The sequence below is a fragment of the Phocoena phocoena genome, chromosome 15 (genome assembly GCF_963924675.1).
Source record: "Phocoena phocoena chromosome 15, mPhoPho1.1, whole genome shotgun sequence".
Classification (NCBI taxonomy): Eukaryota; Metazoa; Chordata; class Mammalia; order Artiodactyla; family Phocoenidae; genus Phocoena; species Phocoena phocoena.
Genome location: NC_089233.1, coordinates 61,843,844 through 61,857,097, shown reverse-complemented (window position 1 = coordinate 61,857,097; position 13,254 = coordinate 61,843,844). Strand labels below are relative to the sequence as shown.

Here is a 13,254-nt window from a genome sequence, read left to right as displayed (position 1 = left end):
CTTACCTTCCCATCAACAAATGGGAGTAATGCTTCCCTCTCTTTTTTTTTTTGTCCACGCCACGCAGCTTGCAGGATCTTAGTTCCCCAATCCCCAGGGATTGAACCCAGACGCATGGCAGTGAAAGCCCAAGTCCTAAACACTGGACCACCAGGGAATTCCCCTGTCTCAGGATTTTCATGAGGATGCAATTGAATTAAATGAGCCCATTCTGCCAGGCGCCTGGCGCCGTGGGTGCCTAGGGAGCATCAGCCTGTCCCCCACCCTACCGCCATGTTGTTGTACCACCCAGGCACAAGACAGCCAATGTCCAGGTGTCCCACGGGGAGATGCACGGTCAGTCACCCACCCAGGTGAGCACCCTGGGTCCACAACCTGGCCGCTGGGCAAAAGGGAAGGGTTTGGTTTCTGGAGGCTGCCAGTGGAGAGCCTTAGAGGCTGAAAGGCTCCCCTGTCTGCTTGATGGCCAGAGGCACTAGCGCCTGGACCACCCTCACCAGCTGTCAGGTTCTCCCTTCTCCTGCCCCAGCTGAGAGCCTGGAGATCCTGTCTCCGCCTGCCATGCTGGCCCCTCTGGATGTGGTCAGCTGCTCCGACCGCTCTTTCATAGGCACCCCTGCTCTGCCAGCCTTCCCTCCTCCCTCGCCCGCCCTCCGGGAAATCAGAGCCTGCCCCAAGGCCCAGAGGCAGGCCCCAGGTTCCTGTCCCAGGAAGGTGGGGCCGGAGGGAGACGGGGAACAGGATGGAGCCTTCTCGAGGGGCTGCTGGGAGGACGCCTCGCTTCCTGGCCTCATGTTATAAAGAAAGAAAGGAAGCAAAGCAGCCTCCCCTGCTCAGTGGTTTGTCCCGGCACGGGGGTGGGGGGGGGGCGGGGGGGGTAGGGGGCTGGACAGTCCTGTGCCCTCCCCCAGCGCCAGAAGCACGAACAAAGGAGGCTGCCGAGGATCAGGAAGTCCGAGGATGGGAGATTCCAGGGCCTGCCGGCTCCACTCTCCTCTTCCACCAGCCCCTGAGTCTGGACTGGAGGAGGCAGAGATGAGAAGTGGGTGTGCCCTGGGCCCAGCTCTGGCTGCAGGGGTGAGGGGCCTCGGGGGCACGTTTCACGTTTCTTTGATGTGATGAAATACCATTTGCATGGCTGCAGACTAGGAGTTAGCAGTGGGCAACGCCAGTCACCTACCGAAGGGTCCCTTCCTCAGCGAGAGCCGTCCACTCAGGTGGCAGCGCCTTTGCAGCCAGGCCCAGATTCCTCTGTGGTTTCCAACCCCCTCCCTGCCTGGCGCCTCCAGATCCCCCCTTCCTGTCTTGCCCCATGTGACCCCATCCCAGCTCATTCCTCTGCCCTTGCAGTCTCTCCTGTGCTGGCCTGTCCTCTCTCGGCTCTCATACTCACTCGCTATACGACCTGGGGAGGTTGCGTAGCCTCCCCACGTGTGGCTGCCTCATCTGTAAAGTGGGGTTATTAACACGAGCACCCACCCCACGGAGTCCTTGGGAGCACCACGCAGGAGGGTCTGCGTGGCGCTCTGGCAGGGCTCAGTGGCTGTCATCTTGAGTGATTGAATGGAAGTCCTGTTGAGATCCCCCCTCCACAAGGCTGCCTGGAGCTACTTCACAGCCCTGTGAGCTCTTCGTCCTTGGAGCGCTAATGGACTCGCCATCAGTCCTGCCCTGCTGAGCACAGGAACGGTCCCTACGCCCTTCCCCCCGCCATCCCCACCCTGAATGCACATACGCCAGTGCTCCTTGAAGACTTGCTGACCTATTGATTCACTTCCCTGGGAGAGAGGTTTTTTCATCTGAGCCAGCCCCAGGCCTGGCTTCTCTAGTTCCAAATCTGAGCCCCACGGCAGGCTGGCCGCTCCCGAGGCTCCTCTGTGCCAGGCCTTCATCATGTACACGTCCTTCAGCCCCCAGCTCTGACCCCGAGAGGTCTCACCCTGGCATCCAGCAGCTACAGATGTCTCTGGACGGAGGAGTTCTTCCATCCTGTAGGGGGAAACTCATGAGAATTGCCACCTTGTGTTCCACCTGGAGCATCCGGGCCACCACCTCAGCTGGAATTTGCATTGATTGGCAAATGTCACTGGAGCCCAGCTGTGATCAGCTCTCGGCTTGGCCCTGAGAGAACCTCTACATCGCTGGTTATTTTCAAGGCCTGTAAAACTAGGACTAGTGCTTGGGCTGGTTTCAGTTTTTCTTGGCAAAAAGGTGTCGAAACATTTCTTTGTGTGGTTTCTCTGCTTCTCTCACCAACAACCTACTGGGTTATTTCAGCTCCGTGACCCTTCCTAGCTCCGAACTCACCCGTGGTCTCAGGTTACTTGTAGTGGCTCAGGCATGGCCACTGGATTTGTTGACCACAGCGGGGACCTGGCCTGCCCATCAGAGCCCAGGGAAGCCACTTCTTCCTTGTTCGTGTGTCTACCTTAGCTCATCCCCCATCCCGCCACGAGCACCGGACTCCATGGAGCCCCCACTGGCCCTGCTCCTTAGCTCTTTCCTAGTAAGCTGTTCATCTTCGTGTGTGGCACTTACCACCCCCGGAACCATTTGGCTTCCCACTGCCGAAAACCCTGCCTGCCTGTCTTCTTGCTGTGGTGTGGCCGAGCTCTGGCCTCCCACAGCCAGCTCCCTGGCATGTTCCCTCACCTGGAATGTGTCCCGCCCGTCAAGGTCCCGCCTCCCCGACAGAACCCTCACTTCCGGAACCGCAGATGCAAACATTTCACTGCACACTGATCTCGGATGGACTCGTGTGTGTGCCCGGGATGTCCCTGCTTCCCCAGACGAGGGCATCCGGCCTCCTCTTCCCGAGCTCTCCTGGCTCACCTCCGGGCACTGGAAGCAGTTTCTGATCGGTGGACCTGCTGTGGAGGGAACAGGCCAAGGAAGACCCCCCTCACCCACCCCCCAAGAGTGCCTTCCCAGCCATTGTGGGTTTTCTCCTAAACCTAGCTATACCTGGCTTTTTTAAAGTTACCTTTTCGTAAGTAGTCACGGCTTTCAGGCAGGACACGGGTGACCATCAATAAAGGAACACAGTGTCCGGCCTCCATGGACAACAAAACACAGAGCGTCGCCATGGCGGCTGATGAAGTCTTCATTTGAGTCTCTGACCGGCGACCCTTAGGGTGGGGGTCCCTTCTCATCTACCATGTTGTCTAACAGCTTTTCAGCAGACAACCACGTCTTTGAGGAAATGAAATGGAAATGGCAGAATCCTCCATCTGAAGACCCACATTCCAAAACAGGAACCACGGCTCTTTTGAGTGACATCATCTCAGTCTGCCTCACATATTGTATCCAACCTCGTGGAGCCGCGGAGGCCAGGTCCCAGCACGCCCCTGGGTTGAAAGAGGTCACGTCTGGGTTGATGGTGGGGCGGCAAGAAGAAGAGGACCCCAGGTCACAAAAATGCATTTTAGTTTCCCCACAGCACTGGGCATCTGTGCCAGAGGGGCCAGTGTGCACTGGTGTTAGAGAACCCCTCTGCCACAGACCAAGAGGAAATCCCTTAAGAAAAAGAAAGGTTTGGCCCATTCCCAGCCAGTTTCTGAGACATTCTATTAGTGACATTTACCTCCTCCTGGACAAACAGAAATTCTGCGTAAGACAACATAGCTTTAAAAAGCAAAACAAGGAATTCCCTGGTGGTCCAGTGGTTAGGACTCACCGCTTTCACTGAGGGGGACTGGGTTTGATCCCTGGTCAGGGAGCTAAAATCCCACAAGTCGCATGGCGCGGCCCAAAGGAAAAAAAAAAAAAGCAAAACAAAGCTCTGCATTTTTATGAAACTTGATAAGAAATGTTATTCAAGCTGTACAGTCACCAGAAGGACACAAGCCCAAGGCGCATGGACCCTGTTTTCTGCAGGGCTGTTCCTATCTGCGCCAAGTAGGAACTGCCCGGTGCCCTTTGGGTAGTTTCTCCCCCTTGTTTGCAGGGGCCTTTTTTCTTACCTTTTTTTTCCATTCTTATTGGTGTTTTTTTTTTTTAAATACACCTTTATTGGTTTTTGTAAATACATCTTTATTGGGGTTTTTTTTTGCCTTTTTTCTTTTTTGTGACAAAATATTTACAACATAAAACGTGCCATTTTAATAATTTTTAAGTGTACAACTCAGTGTTAGTTACAGTCACACCACTGGGCAATCATCACCACTGTCTGTTTCCAAAACATTTCCATCACGCCGAACAGAAACTGTGGACCCGTGAAGCAGTAACTTCCCATTCTCAGACACCCGTCCCCGGTAACCTCTCTTCTACTTTCTTTCTTTTTTTAAAATTTATTTATTTATTTATTTTTGGCTGCGTTGTGTCTTCATTGCTGCGAACTGGCTTTCTCTAGTTGTGGCAAGCGGGAACTACTCTTTGTTGCGGTGCACGGGCTTCTCATTGCGGTGTCTTCCCTTGTTGTGGAGCACGGGCTCTAGGCACGTGGGCTCAGTAGTTGTGGCTCGCGGGCCCTAGAGCGCAGGCTCAGTAGTTGTGGCGCAGGCTTAGTTGCTCTGCGGCATGTGGGATCTTCCTGGACCAGGGATCGAACCCGTGTCCCCTGCATTGGCAGGCGGATTCTCAACCACTGCGCCACCAGGGAAGCCCTCTTCTACTTTCTGTCTCTGTGAATGTGCCTGTTCTAGATGTTCCATCCACGTGGAATCACACAGTATTTGTCCTGTGGCGTCTGGCTTCTCTCCCTCAGCAGAGCGTTTTCAAGGTTGCAGGGGCCTGTCTGGCCTGGGCTCTGGCTCTGGAGTGGCAGATTCTGCAAATCCCTGCCTCTCTCCACCTCAGCCCTGTCACCCGCTCCCGTCCAGCGCATCTCCTGGGCGCGGTGCTTGTGGTGACGTGCAGGCTTTGGCCCGTCTGGAAGTCGTTCCCACTTCTCGCACCACTCAAACCCCAGCCCATGAACAGACCTAGGCACCAGGGGGGACATGGGTCAAAGGCCTGGCACCCTTGGAGACGGGGGGAAGGGGCAACCAGAGAACAGGTAACCAAGACTATTCCCTGGACGGAGGGTGAAGCCAGGTCAAGCGACTAAGTGACGAAATGAGGCCCCGCTTCGTGTGACGGGTCCCAGCAGGTGACTCCAGGGTTTTGAGCTTGGTCACAGCAGGAGACATCTGAAGGGGAAGCTGGACCGGAGAGAGACGTGATGGGCTCCCTTCGAATCATGCTTCTCGTCTTCTTGACTTATTCCTGTGCCATTGCAGTCTCTCCTAAATGGCACCCACAGTGGCACCCAAGATGCAGAACACAATGGCTGGGCAGTGTCCACTGCAGGAGCCTTTGCAGAAGACAGCATGGCCAGACATTTCAAGAGTTTCCGAGTATTCCTACCCTTTGACCCACAAATTCCACGTCTTGGAGTCTGGTCTAAAAAGGAAACGATCATAAATACCAGTATTCCTGCACAAGGATGTCCCCTGCAGTGTTTATAGTAACCCCCAATAGCAAACAACCTAAGTAATCAATCATAAGGGAATGATGTAAGGAAAATAGGATAAAATAGTACAGGGCTATAAAAATTATATTTGCAAAGCAAAACGAGATTTTTGATGGTGGGGGAAACGCCTATGAGAAAATGTTAAACAAAAAAAATTCTTTAAGCAGACTGTAATTCTCTGCATGCATTGTGATATCAAGTATATAAAAAAGAGAAATCACAGGGAAAAAATAAACAAGCATGTGCCAAGTTTCTCGGTGCAATTATGGTTTAAAATTTTTTCTTTACATCTTTCCACACTTTGCAAATGCTCTACAAAAGGGATACGCGTTACTTTGATGTTCAGGACAAGAAAGCAATAAATGGGAGGAACAGTGCTCCTCTCTGTGTGATGAAAGAGGAATTCGAATTTGGGCATACTGGAGGCCTGGCTCAGACCTGCGAGTGATGTGGTCCCTGACAGTGCTTTGAGGGGGATACCGTGGGGGTTGGGGGACGGGGTGGGGCAGTGTGGCACGTGAGCTGGCTTAGGCCAGCATTGGAAACTTAAATGGCTTCAGGGGCCTGGCAGGCATCATCGTTGAGTGAAAGTGTGCAGTGCAATAGGGAGGGGTGGGGACTGTGGCAAAATGGAGCCCTCACACTCTGTCTTAAAGGAGCGGCTGCTGCTCAGCTGCAGTGGGTGTCTGCCACGTGGGAGTGCGGGCCCTGTGCGGCCAGACCTTCCATTTCTCAAAGGAGTCAGAAATCCCTGGTTTTCAAAGGTGAACTCTCTCACTAAACACTGGCACTTAAGCGTCATGCAGTCCACATCCACGGGCCAGGCACGGCGGGCGAGCCCCCAGTCAGCGATCTCCGGCCTCCCCTCCCTCCTCCTCAGTCCCTGTGTTGGGTCCCCGACGTGGGTGCCAGGCTGCTGGTGGCCCACAGCACAGGCTGAAAGGGGCTTCCTTTTTTTCTTTCCGCCAGAAAGCGAGCCTCCCTCTCCTCTGGTCTCCGGGATTATCGATTACAACATGCCCCTCACCTCTACGTACCTGAAGCAGATGAAGTTGCGCGTGATGAATTCCCAGGAGCAGGTAAGGCGTCCGCCCCCCTCACACACCCCCCCCCCCCCCAGGCGCCCTGACTTGCCTGGATATGGTCGATCCTTTCTGAGACTTGTGTAAACACACTGAAAATCAAAGAGGCCCTTATCTGGTTATCTGGGCCATGCAGTCCAGGCTGAGAGGGGAGGGAGGGAATGTGTTCCTAGTTAGAGGGTCTGCCGGGTCTTCAGTGAAACTTTCCTTCAGGGCAGGGGCGAGGAAGGGGGTGGGTAAGAGCTGCCCACCTTGGCCCTTGGGTTGTTTTCCCTGTGCTCTGCCATTTCTTTGTCTGCTACATCACTCGGCTCCTTTCCCCCGAGAGAGGGGGGCCCTTGCTGCCTGCCTGTGGCTTCTGTCACCCTTGGGGCCCAGACAGGCCAAGAAGATGGGCCTTGGAGGGTGGCCTGGGTGACATAAGGCCCTGGGCTCCCCCTCCCCGGCTGTCCAAGACTCCCCAGCTGTGGATTGCCCAGGGCTGTCAGGCACCATGGAAACAGGTTATGAAAAGAAAACCCCTCCTGCCTGCCTCTCTACACAGCCCACCTTCTAGCCCTTTGCAAGGCTAGTAGCCTGTCTTTCAGAGAAGGACTAGGTGGGTGCCACCCCTCCCTCCGCCACTGCCCAGAAAACTAGAGTAATGATGTCTTAACCTCTCGCTTCAAGTTTTTTCGTGTGTTGTGACATATGAACCTACTGTATCTTTGAGGCCTGCCAAGGGGAATGGGTTCTTTCTCCTCCGTTGAAAGTCAGACTTCAGCCCTGGGTGCATTCCGTCCTGGGTGTGGCTGGTCTCCTTGACAACCTGAGCCTGTGTCCGCCCAGGGGGTGATGGCTCTGCAGTCAGCTCCGAGGTGATGTTACAGGACGCGCTCAGGTGGCATCTGGGGCTGTGGCACCCAGTTTGAGGATCTGAGCTGGTTGGCTTGAGTTCTGCACTCCCCTGAGGAGGAGGCATGGTGTGCCCTCCCATCCTTACAGCCTCCAAGGGTCAAATGAAGTAAGCTTGGCTCTGGGTAGTAGAGCTGTCTGTGTTTCTTGCGTCTTTTCATCTGAGATGGTCTATTCTATGATGGTTGCATCCCTAAGAAACTTCATGTACTCATAAACAATGTCAGTGGGGAAAACGGTGTTGGGTTTTCAACTCACAGTGGCAAAGTTGTTTTTGTGCAGGAATGCCAGTTATAAGGGTGTTGCTTTTGTTAATAGTTATAAAATCTAAACACCACCACGCAGGGTGAAGAGCAGAGGCACTCGAACAGCCAAACAGCCGGAGTTACAGCCCCACGGCTCTTTCTTTTCTACAAAATGGTGCTCCGTCCAGCTCACCACCAGAACCAGCAGTGGTCAGTGTAGCCCGCTCTGTGATCCCTCATTAATGGATTCTGTTATGTTTCATTTGGTATACAAATTCCTACTGTCTGTGGGGCATTAAGACTGTAGGTTAGGTACATTAGCAAGGATTCAGTCATTCAACAAATATTTATGAAGCCCCACTCCGTGAGCCAGGCTCTGGGAATGAGCAAAGACAGTACCATTCCTAGCTCTTCTTATGATCTAGGGGGAGACAGACAGTAATGAAAAAATTACGCACAAGTGGTAATAAGCCACCACGGTGCAGCTGTGACGAGTGCCAGGCAGGAGACTCGTGGTGCCATGAGTACTTAGATGGACACGATGCGGGGACTGAGGCAGGGGTCAGGAAGGTTTGCCTCAGAAGGGGGTGCTTGAACTGAGATCAAGATCTGAAGGGAAGAGAGCTCCAGGCTGAGGAAACAGCTTGTGCAAAGGCCCTGTGGCTCGAGGGAGGACAGCACCAGTGAGAATTTGTGAGGCTGGTGTGGCTGTTCCGGAGAGTGTGAGGAGTTCTGTAGCTAAAGAAAAGTGGGAGAAGCAGAGTGTCGGGCATGTAAGCACTTGCTGTGCATCTGTGAATGCACGGAAATCCACGTAACAAGATGGGTAAGTTGCCCTGGTGAGGTTCAGGCTACTCCCAAAGGGAGGGAGAACTGTGGGAGGTGTTTGTCCCCAGGATGCTGCGTCTGGGGCTGAGGCTGAGATTGGGGTGGCCTCCGTGGACAGTGGAGTTGACTGTGTCTTCCTTGCCTCCATTCCTGGTTTCCCAGATGGGGATCATCTGAACATTCCCGTGGTAGGGAATAAAGGCTCAGACCCTCCTTGCACACACCTGGCAGGAGAAGCAGCACCCCACCTCGTGCCTGGGGCCCTCCAGCTGTCAGTCTCCCACACTCCACGCACTGCAGCGAGCGCTCAAGGCCTCAGCCTCTCAGCCAGCACCGTTAGTCCGGTTGTATAGGCAGGCGCGTGGCAAACAAGAAGTCGCATTGCTCACTAGGTTATCTGCAGCAGCGAGGAAGGGCCAAGGGCCCAGATGTCTTTGATTCTTCAGCTGGGGTTGGAACTGGAAATACATATACTTGAATTGGTAGCTTCTTTCCTGTAGTGCAGCCAGAGCAGGACTGGGTGAATGGCTCCCTATCCCAGCGCAGCCACAGGGCTACCTCTGCTGCTGTCAAACCCCATGTCCCAAGACAAGGCTCTGAAAGTAGTTTCATTCCCTGCAGCATCCCCGCGACCCCGAAAGGCCTGCCAACAGAAGACACCTGTAGTGTCTACAAATCACTCACGCAGGCTACACGGAAAACAAACCCAAATCTAAAGTAACGGGATAAATGATATTTTTATTAATACTGAGCAAAGCTCTACATCTAAAAACTCTGGGTGAGAAAAATCTAAGAATTCATTTTTTTCCAGCATTAGATGTCCAGGAGACACTACACTAGTGACGCAAGTAGAACACGTTCCCCTCACTTGGCTTTGAGCAGACAACGAACAGGTGGTGGAGTGTGCTTGTGAACTGGACCGAACCATGTCACCTTTTGTCCGGTTGTGTTGGATTAATGTGCTGAGAAATGGGTCTTTCTCCACAGAGGACATTAGTTAATATGAAAATCTAATAATAATGTTCGCTCGAACAAAAAAGATTCTTGACATCTGATCCAGTGCAGCAAATATTTATGGTGTCCTCAGCATGCAAGACATTTAGGGGTCAGACTCCACCCTCCAGGAGCTCCATCCTAAGACACGAGACCCCCCCAGGAACTGTCACTGTGGCGGCCACATTGAGCTGAAAATAGGCGAGGGTAGCCCGATAAAAATTTTTTTCCCGCCTTACTTGGGAAAACAGTCATAAAGATATAAAACTGAAATCACACTTAGTTGTACTGATGATTAATGCATTTTCTCGTAGGAGGGAGGGTGTGAAGATTTCATGACATGTGGACTGTCTCAGAGAATGTTCCAAAGCATTCTCTGATAAGATGGGGTCCTAGGGAGGGGTGCAGGCCGAGCTCATAGAGCCAGAGGCGGCCAGCAAGTGCAGCACCCCCAGCCGCTGATGTTTCAAATCCCCTCTCAGGGCCGTGCGCAAAATGCACCAGGAGGAATGTTAGGGTCTCATCTTCACACAGCCACTGATTTGTTTTCTGTCTCATTTTATTTTCTTTCATACTTTTAGTTAATGGCCTCAGTTGCCAAAAAGCAAAAGCGTGGTGACAAACATCACCATCGTCTCACCACACAGATCACTGTGCATATTTCGGTGTCCACCCCTCCAGACTATTGAATAGAAAAGGGAATTACCCTGTCTGCACCATTTTACAACCCGCTTTGCTTTTCTGATGCTGATTTTCCATCCTATTCAGTCTCCTTACCCTCTGGGCCCTGTTGTTCCCACCTACCAGATAAGCTGATTGTATAATTTCCTGCCATTCACTCCTTTCTCACCCGTACCTACCCATCCACCCATCCACCCGTCCGTCCATCCATCCATCCATCCATCCATCCATCCATCCATCCATCCATCCTGCACTTGAACTGGCATGCCTCCAGGCGCTGAGGAGGCTAGTGAACAGAGTCTCTGCCCTGCTGGCTCTCAGAGTTCAGTGAGAGAAAGGAAAACCGAAATCAACGCTGTGGGGTCTGCAGGAAGAGCTTAGAGGAGGAACAGAGGAGGGACGGGCCGTGAGCAGGGTGGATGCTGTTTCCGCACTTTACACACCTCGCCCCTCGCCCTCACAGCTCAGCAGGGTCACGTTGTCATCCTCGCCTTACAGGTTCGTAGCCGAGGCTCAGAAATGTTCCGTACTTGCTCAAGGTCACACAGCCACTAACAGGAGCTGAAACTCAGACCTCTTGCGTCCAAACCTGTGCGCTTGCCACGGCCGCAAGCCCTGCTTCTCCCTGTACTTCCTGGATGAGGGTGTGCTCTTTAGATTCGGAGGCGGTGTGCCACCTGGGTACCGAATGCCAGATCGCCGGCACGGCTAGTGGAGAGAAAATGTCCTTGGCAGAGACACTGGCAGAGCAGGCAGAGAGCTTTCTTTGGCTTGGGAACTGGGAGCCGCCTTAAACATATAATGCTTAAGGAAATACGGGAGGAGGGATTTGGTAGGGGGCTGGGGTGGGGTAGAGGTCGCCCCCTACCTCGTGAACTCTCAGTTACCTGCAGGGGTGCGTGTATAAGTTGATAGCCACGTTACGGGCGGGCGATGTGATCCTGATCTTTCCTGAGATCGCAGTGTTTGAACCAAGACCCTGTTGTTGTAGAAATCAGATCCAGATCCGAAGGAGGAAGACAAATCATCTGTGTTCCTTCCCTGACACATACTTGCATTTTATAGTAGCGGAGGCTGAGACCCGGGGCGGCTCAGCAACTTGCCCAGGAAAACCCCTGGCTCAGGCTTTTTCGGTGCCCACCGCCCCTCCACCAACCCCTTGCTCTTTCCGGAGCGGGAGGGCTGTCAGCACCTTCCTTCGCCTCCCACCGCCAGTGTCTCCAGTTCTTGGAGCAGCACTAATGTCCCGCTAATGGTTTTAATGGTTCTCCCAGCAGCGTGTGAAGTGGTGCGCTGCTCCATTGTTTAAACCCACGTGATGGAGGCTCTTACTTGATTCCTTAACGTCTGCCTCCCTCTCCTCTGCAGCTCTCGCCTGGCCCTGAGTTTTCCCTGGATCCTGGAGGTTGGGGGAGGAGGGCAGGCTTCCCCCCTCCCCCCCACACAAGTGGGGCCTGCAGGGTAGCCCCTGCCCAGAGCCCCGGGGTGGGGGGTGGGGGTCTCCAGGCCAGCCTGAAGCAGCACTGTTCACAGCCAAGACTCCAGCCCACCCACCAAAGACCCTGGAGCCCGGCTGACGGTACCAGTTCTGGCGCCTACCGCTGTGTGACTCTGGGCAAACCGTTTCACCCCTCCGTGCTCCTTTTTCCTCACGTTACTTGAGAATAATAACAATACAGCCACCTCACTGAGTTATTCCGAGAGTTGAATGACACAAAGCAGGCACAGTGCTTGGCACCGTGCTGGACACCTGAGAAGCACGGAGGAGATCTCAGCGACCTCTGCTATTGGTGGTGGCAATGTTGTCATGCAGCCTCGGTTTAATAGACACAGGGACTGACCTTGTCCGAGAGACCAGCGCCACAAAGATGAGTAAGACAGCGTAGCTGGTCTCAAGGAGCTCTTCTTAGTAGAGGGGACAAGACAGCAGCCAGGGGACTGTAATCCAAGACAAGGAAACAGAAACAAGAGGGGACCAGGAACCTGCCAGGCGGTTCAGGGGACACTCGCTTATTTTAAAATGAGATTTGGACCAGCAAAGAGGGCCCAGGTGAGGGAAGCTGAGGGGTAACAGCTCTAGGAGAACCTGGGCTGGGGAAGAACAGAGCCAGTTTGGGAAAAGGAGGAGAAGGAAGAAGAGGCGGCGGAGGGGACTCAGAGCACGCACCTCTTGCAAGCAAGGCCACCAGAGAGCCCTTTCCTCAGTCAGCACTCGGGAGCCAGGCAAGGATTTGGGGCAGGAAATGAGCACATTCCAAGTGTGAAACTTTCTCAGGCTTGCATCTTCCTTAGAGGAGAAAGAAACAAGTCCACTCTGAAAAGCTCTCCACATTCACTTTTTTCTTTCTTTCTTTTTTTTTTTTTTTTTGCGGCATGCGGGCCTCTCACTGCTGTGACCTCTCCCGTTGTGGAGCACAGGCTCCGGACGCGCAGGCTCCGGACGCACAGGCTCAGCGGCCATGGCTCACGGGCCCAGCCGCTCCGCGGCATGTGGGATCCTCCCGGACCGGGGCACGAACCCGCGTCCCCTGCATCGGCAGGCGGACTCTCAATCACTGCGCCACCAGGGAAGCCCCACTTTTTTCTTAATTGTGGTAAAATATGTGTAAAATTTTCCGTTTCAGTCATCTTTAAGTGGTTCAGTGGCATTAAGTACATTCACAGTGTTGTGCAATCATTACCACTATTTCCAAAAGTTTTTCATCACCCCAAACCGAAACTTTGTAACCATTAAGCAATAATTCCCCATTCCCCCCACCTCCAGCCCCTGGTAACCACTGTTTTACTTTCTGTCTCTATAAATTTGACCATCTAGCTACCTCATATAAGTGGAATCACATATTTGTCCTTCTGTGTCTGGCTTATTTCACTTAGCGTGTTTCCAGGGTTCATCCACGTTGTAGCATGTGTCAAAACTGCATTCCTTTTTATGGCTGGATAATATTCCATTGTATGGATAGACCGCATTGTTTTTATCCATTCATCCGTTGATGGACGTTTGGGTTGTTTCCACTTTTTGGCTAGCCGCATTCACTTTTTAATATTTTAGACCAGGTTATGGGATAGGGAGGGATTAAAA

At 53.2% G+C, this 13,254-nt stretch overlaps 1 protein-coding gene across 1 annotated transcript in view; it reads left to right on the top strand.

Moving 5' to 3' along the window:
• NOL4L (nucleolar protein 4 like) overlaps nt 1-13,254 on the top strand; it is a 126,848-nt gene that overhangs the window by 60,144 nt on the left and 53,450 nt on the right. Inside the window, exon 4 of the mRNA XM_065892149.1 lies at nt 6,422-6,531. Coding sequence (XP_065748221.1) covers nt 6,422-6,531 — 110 coding nt within the window. The remainder of the gene's footprint in view (nt 1-6,421; nt 6,532-13,254) is intronic.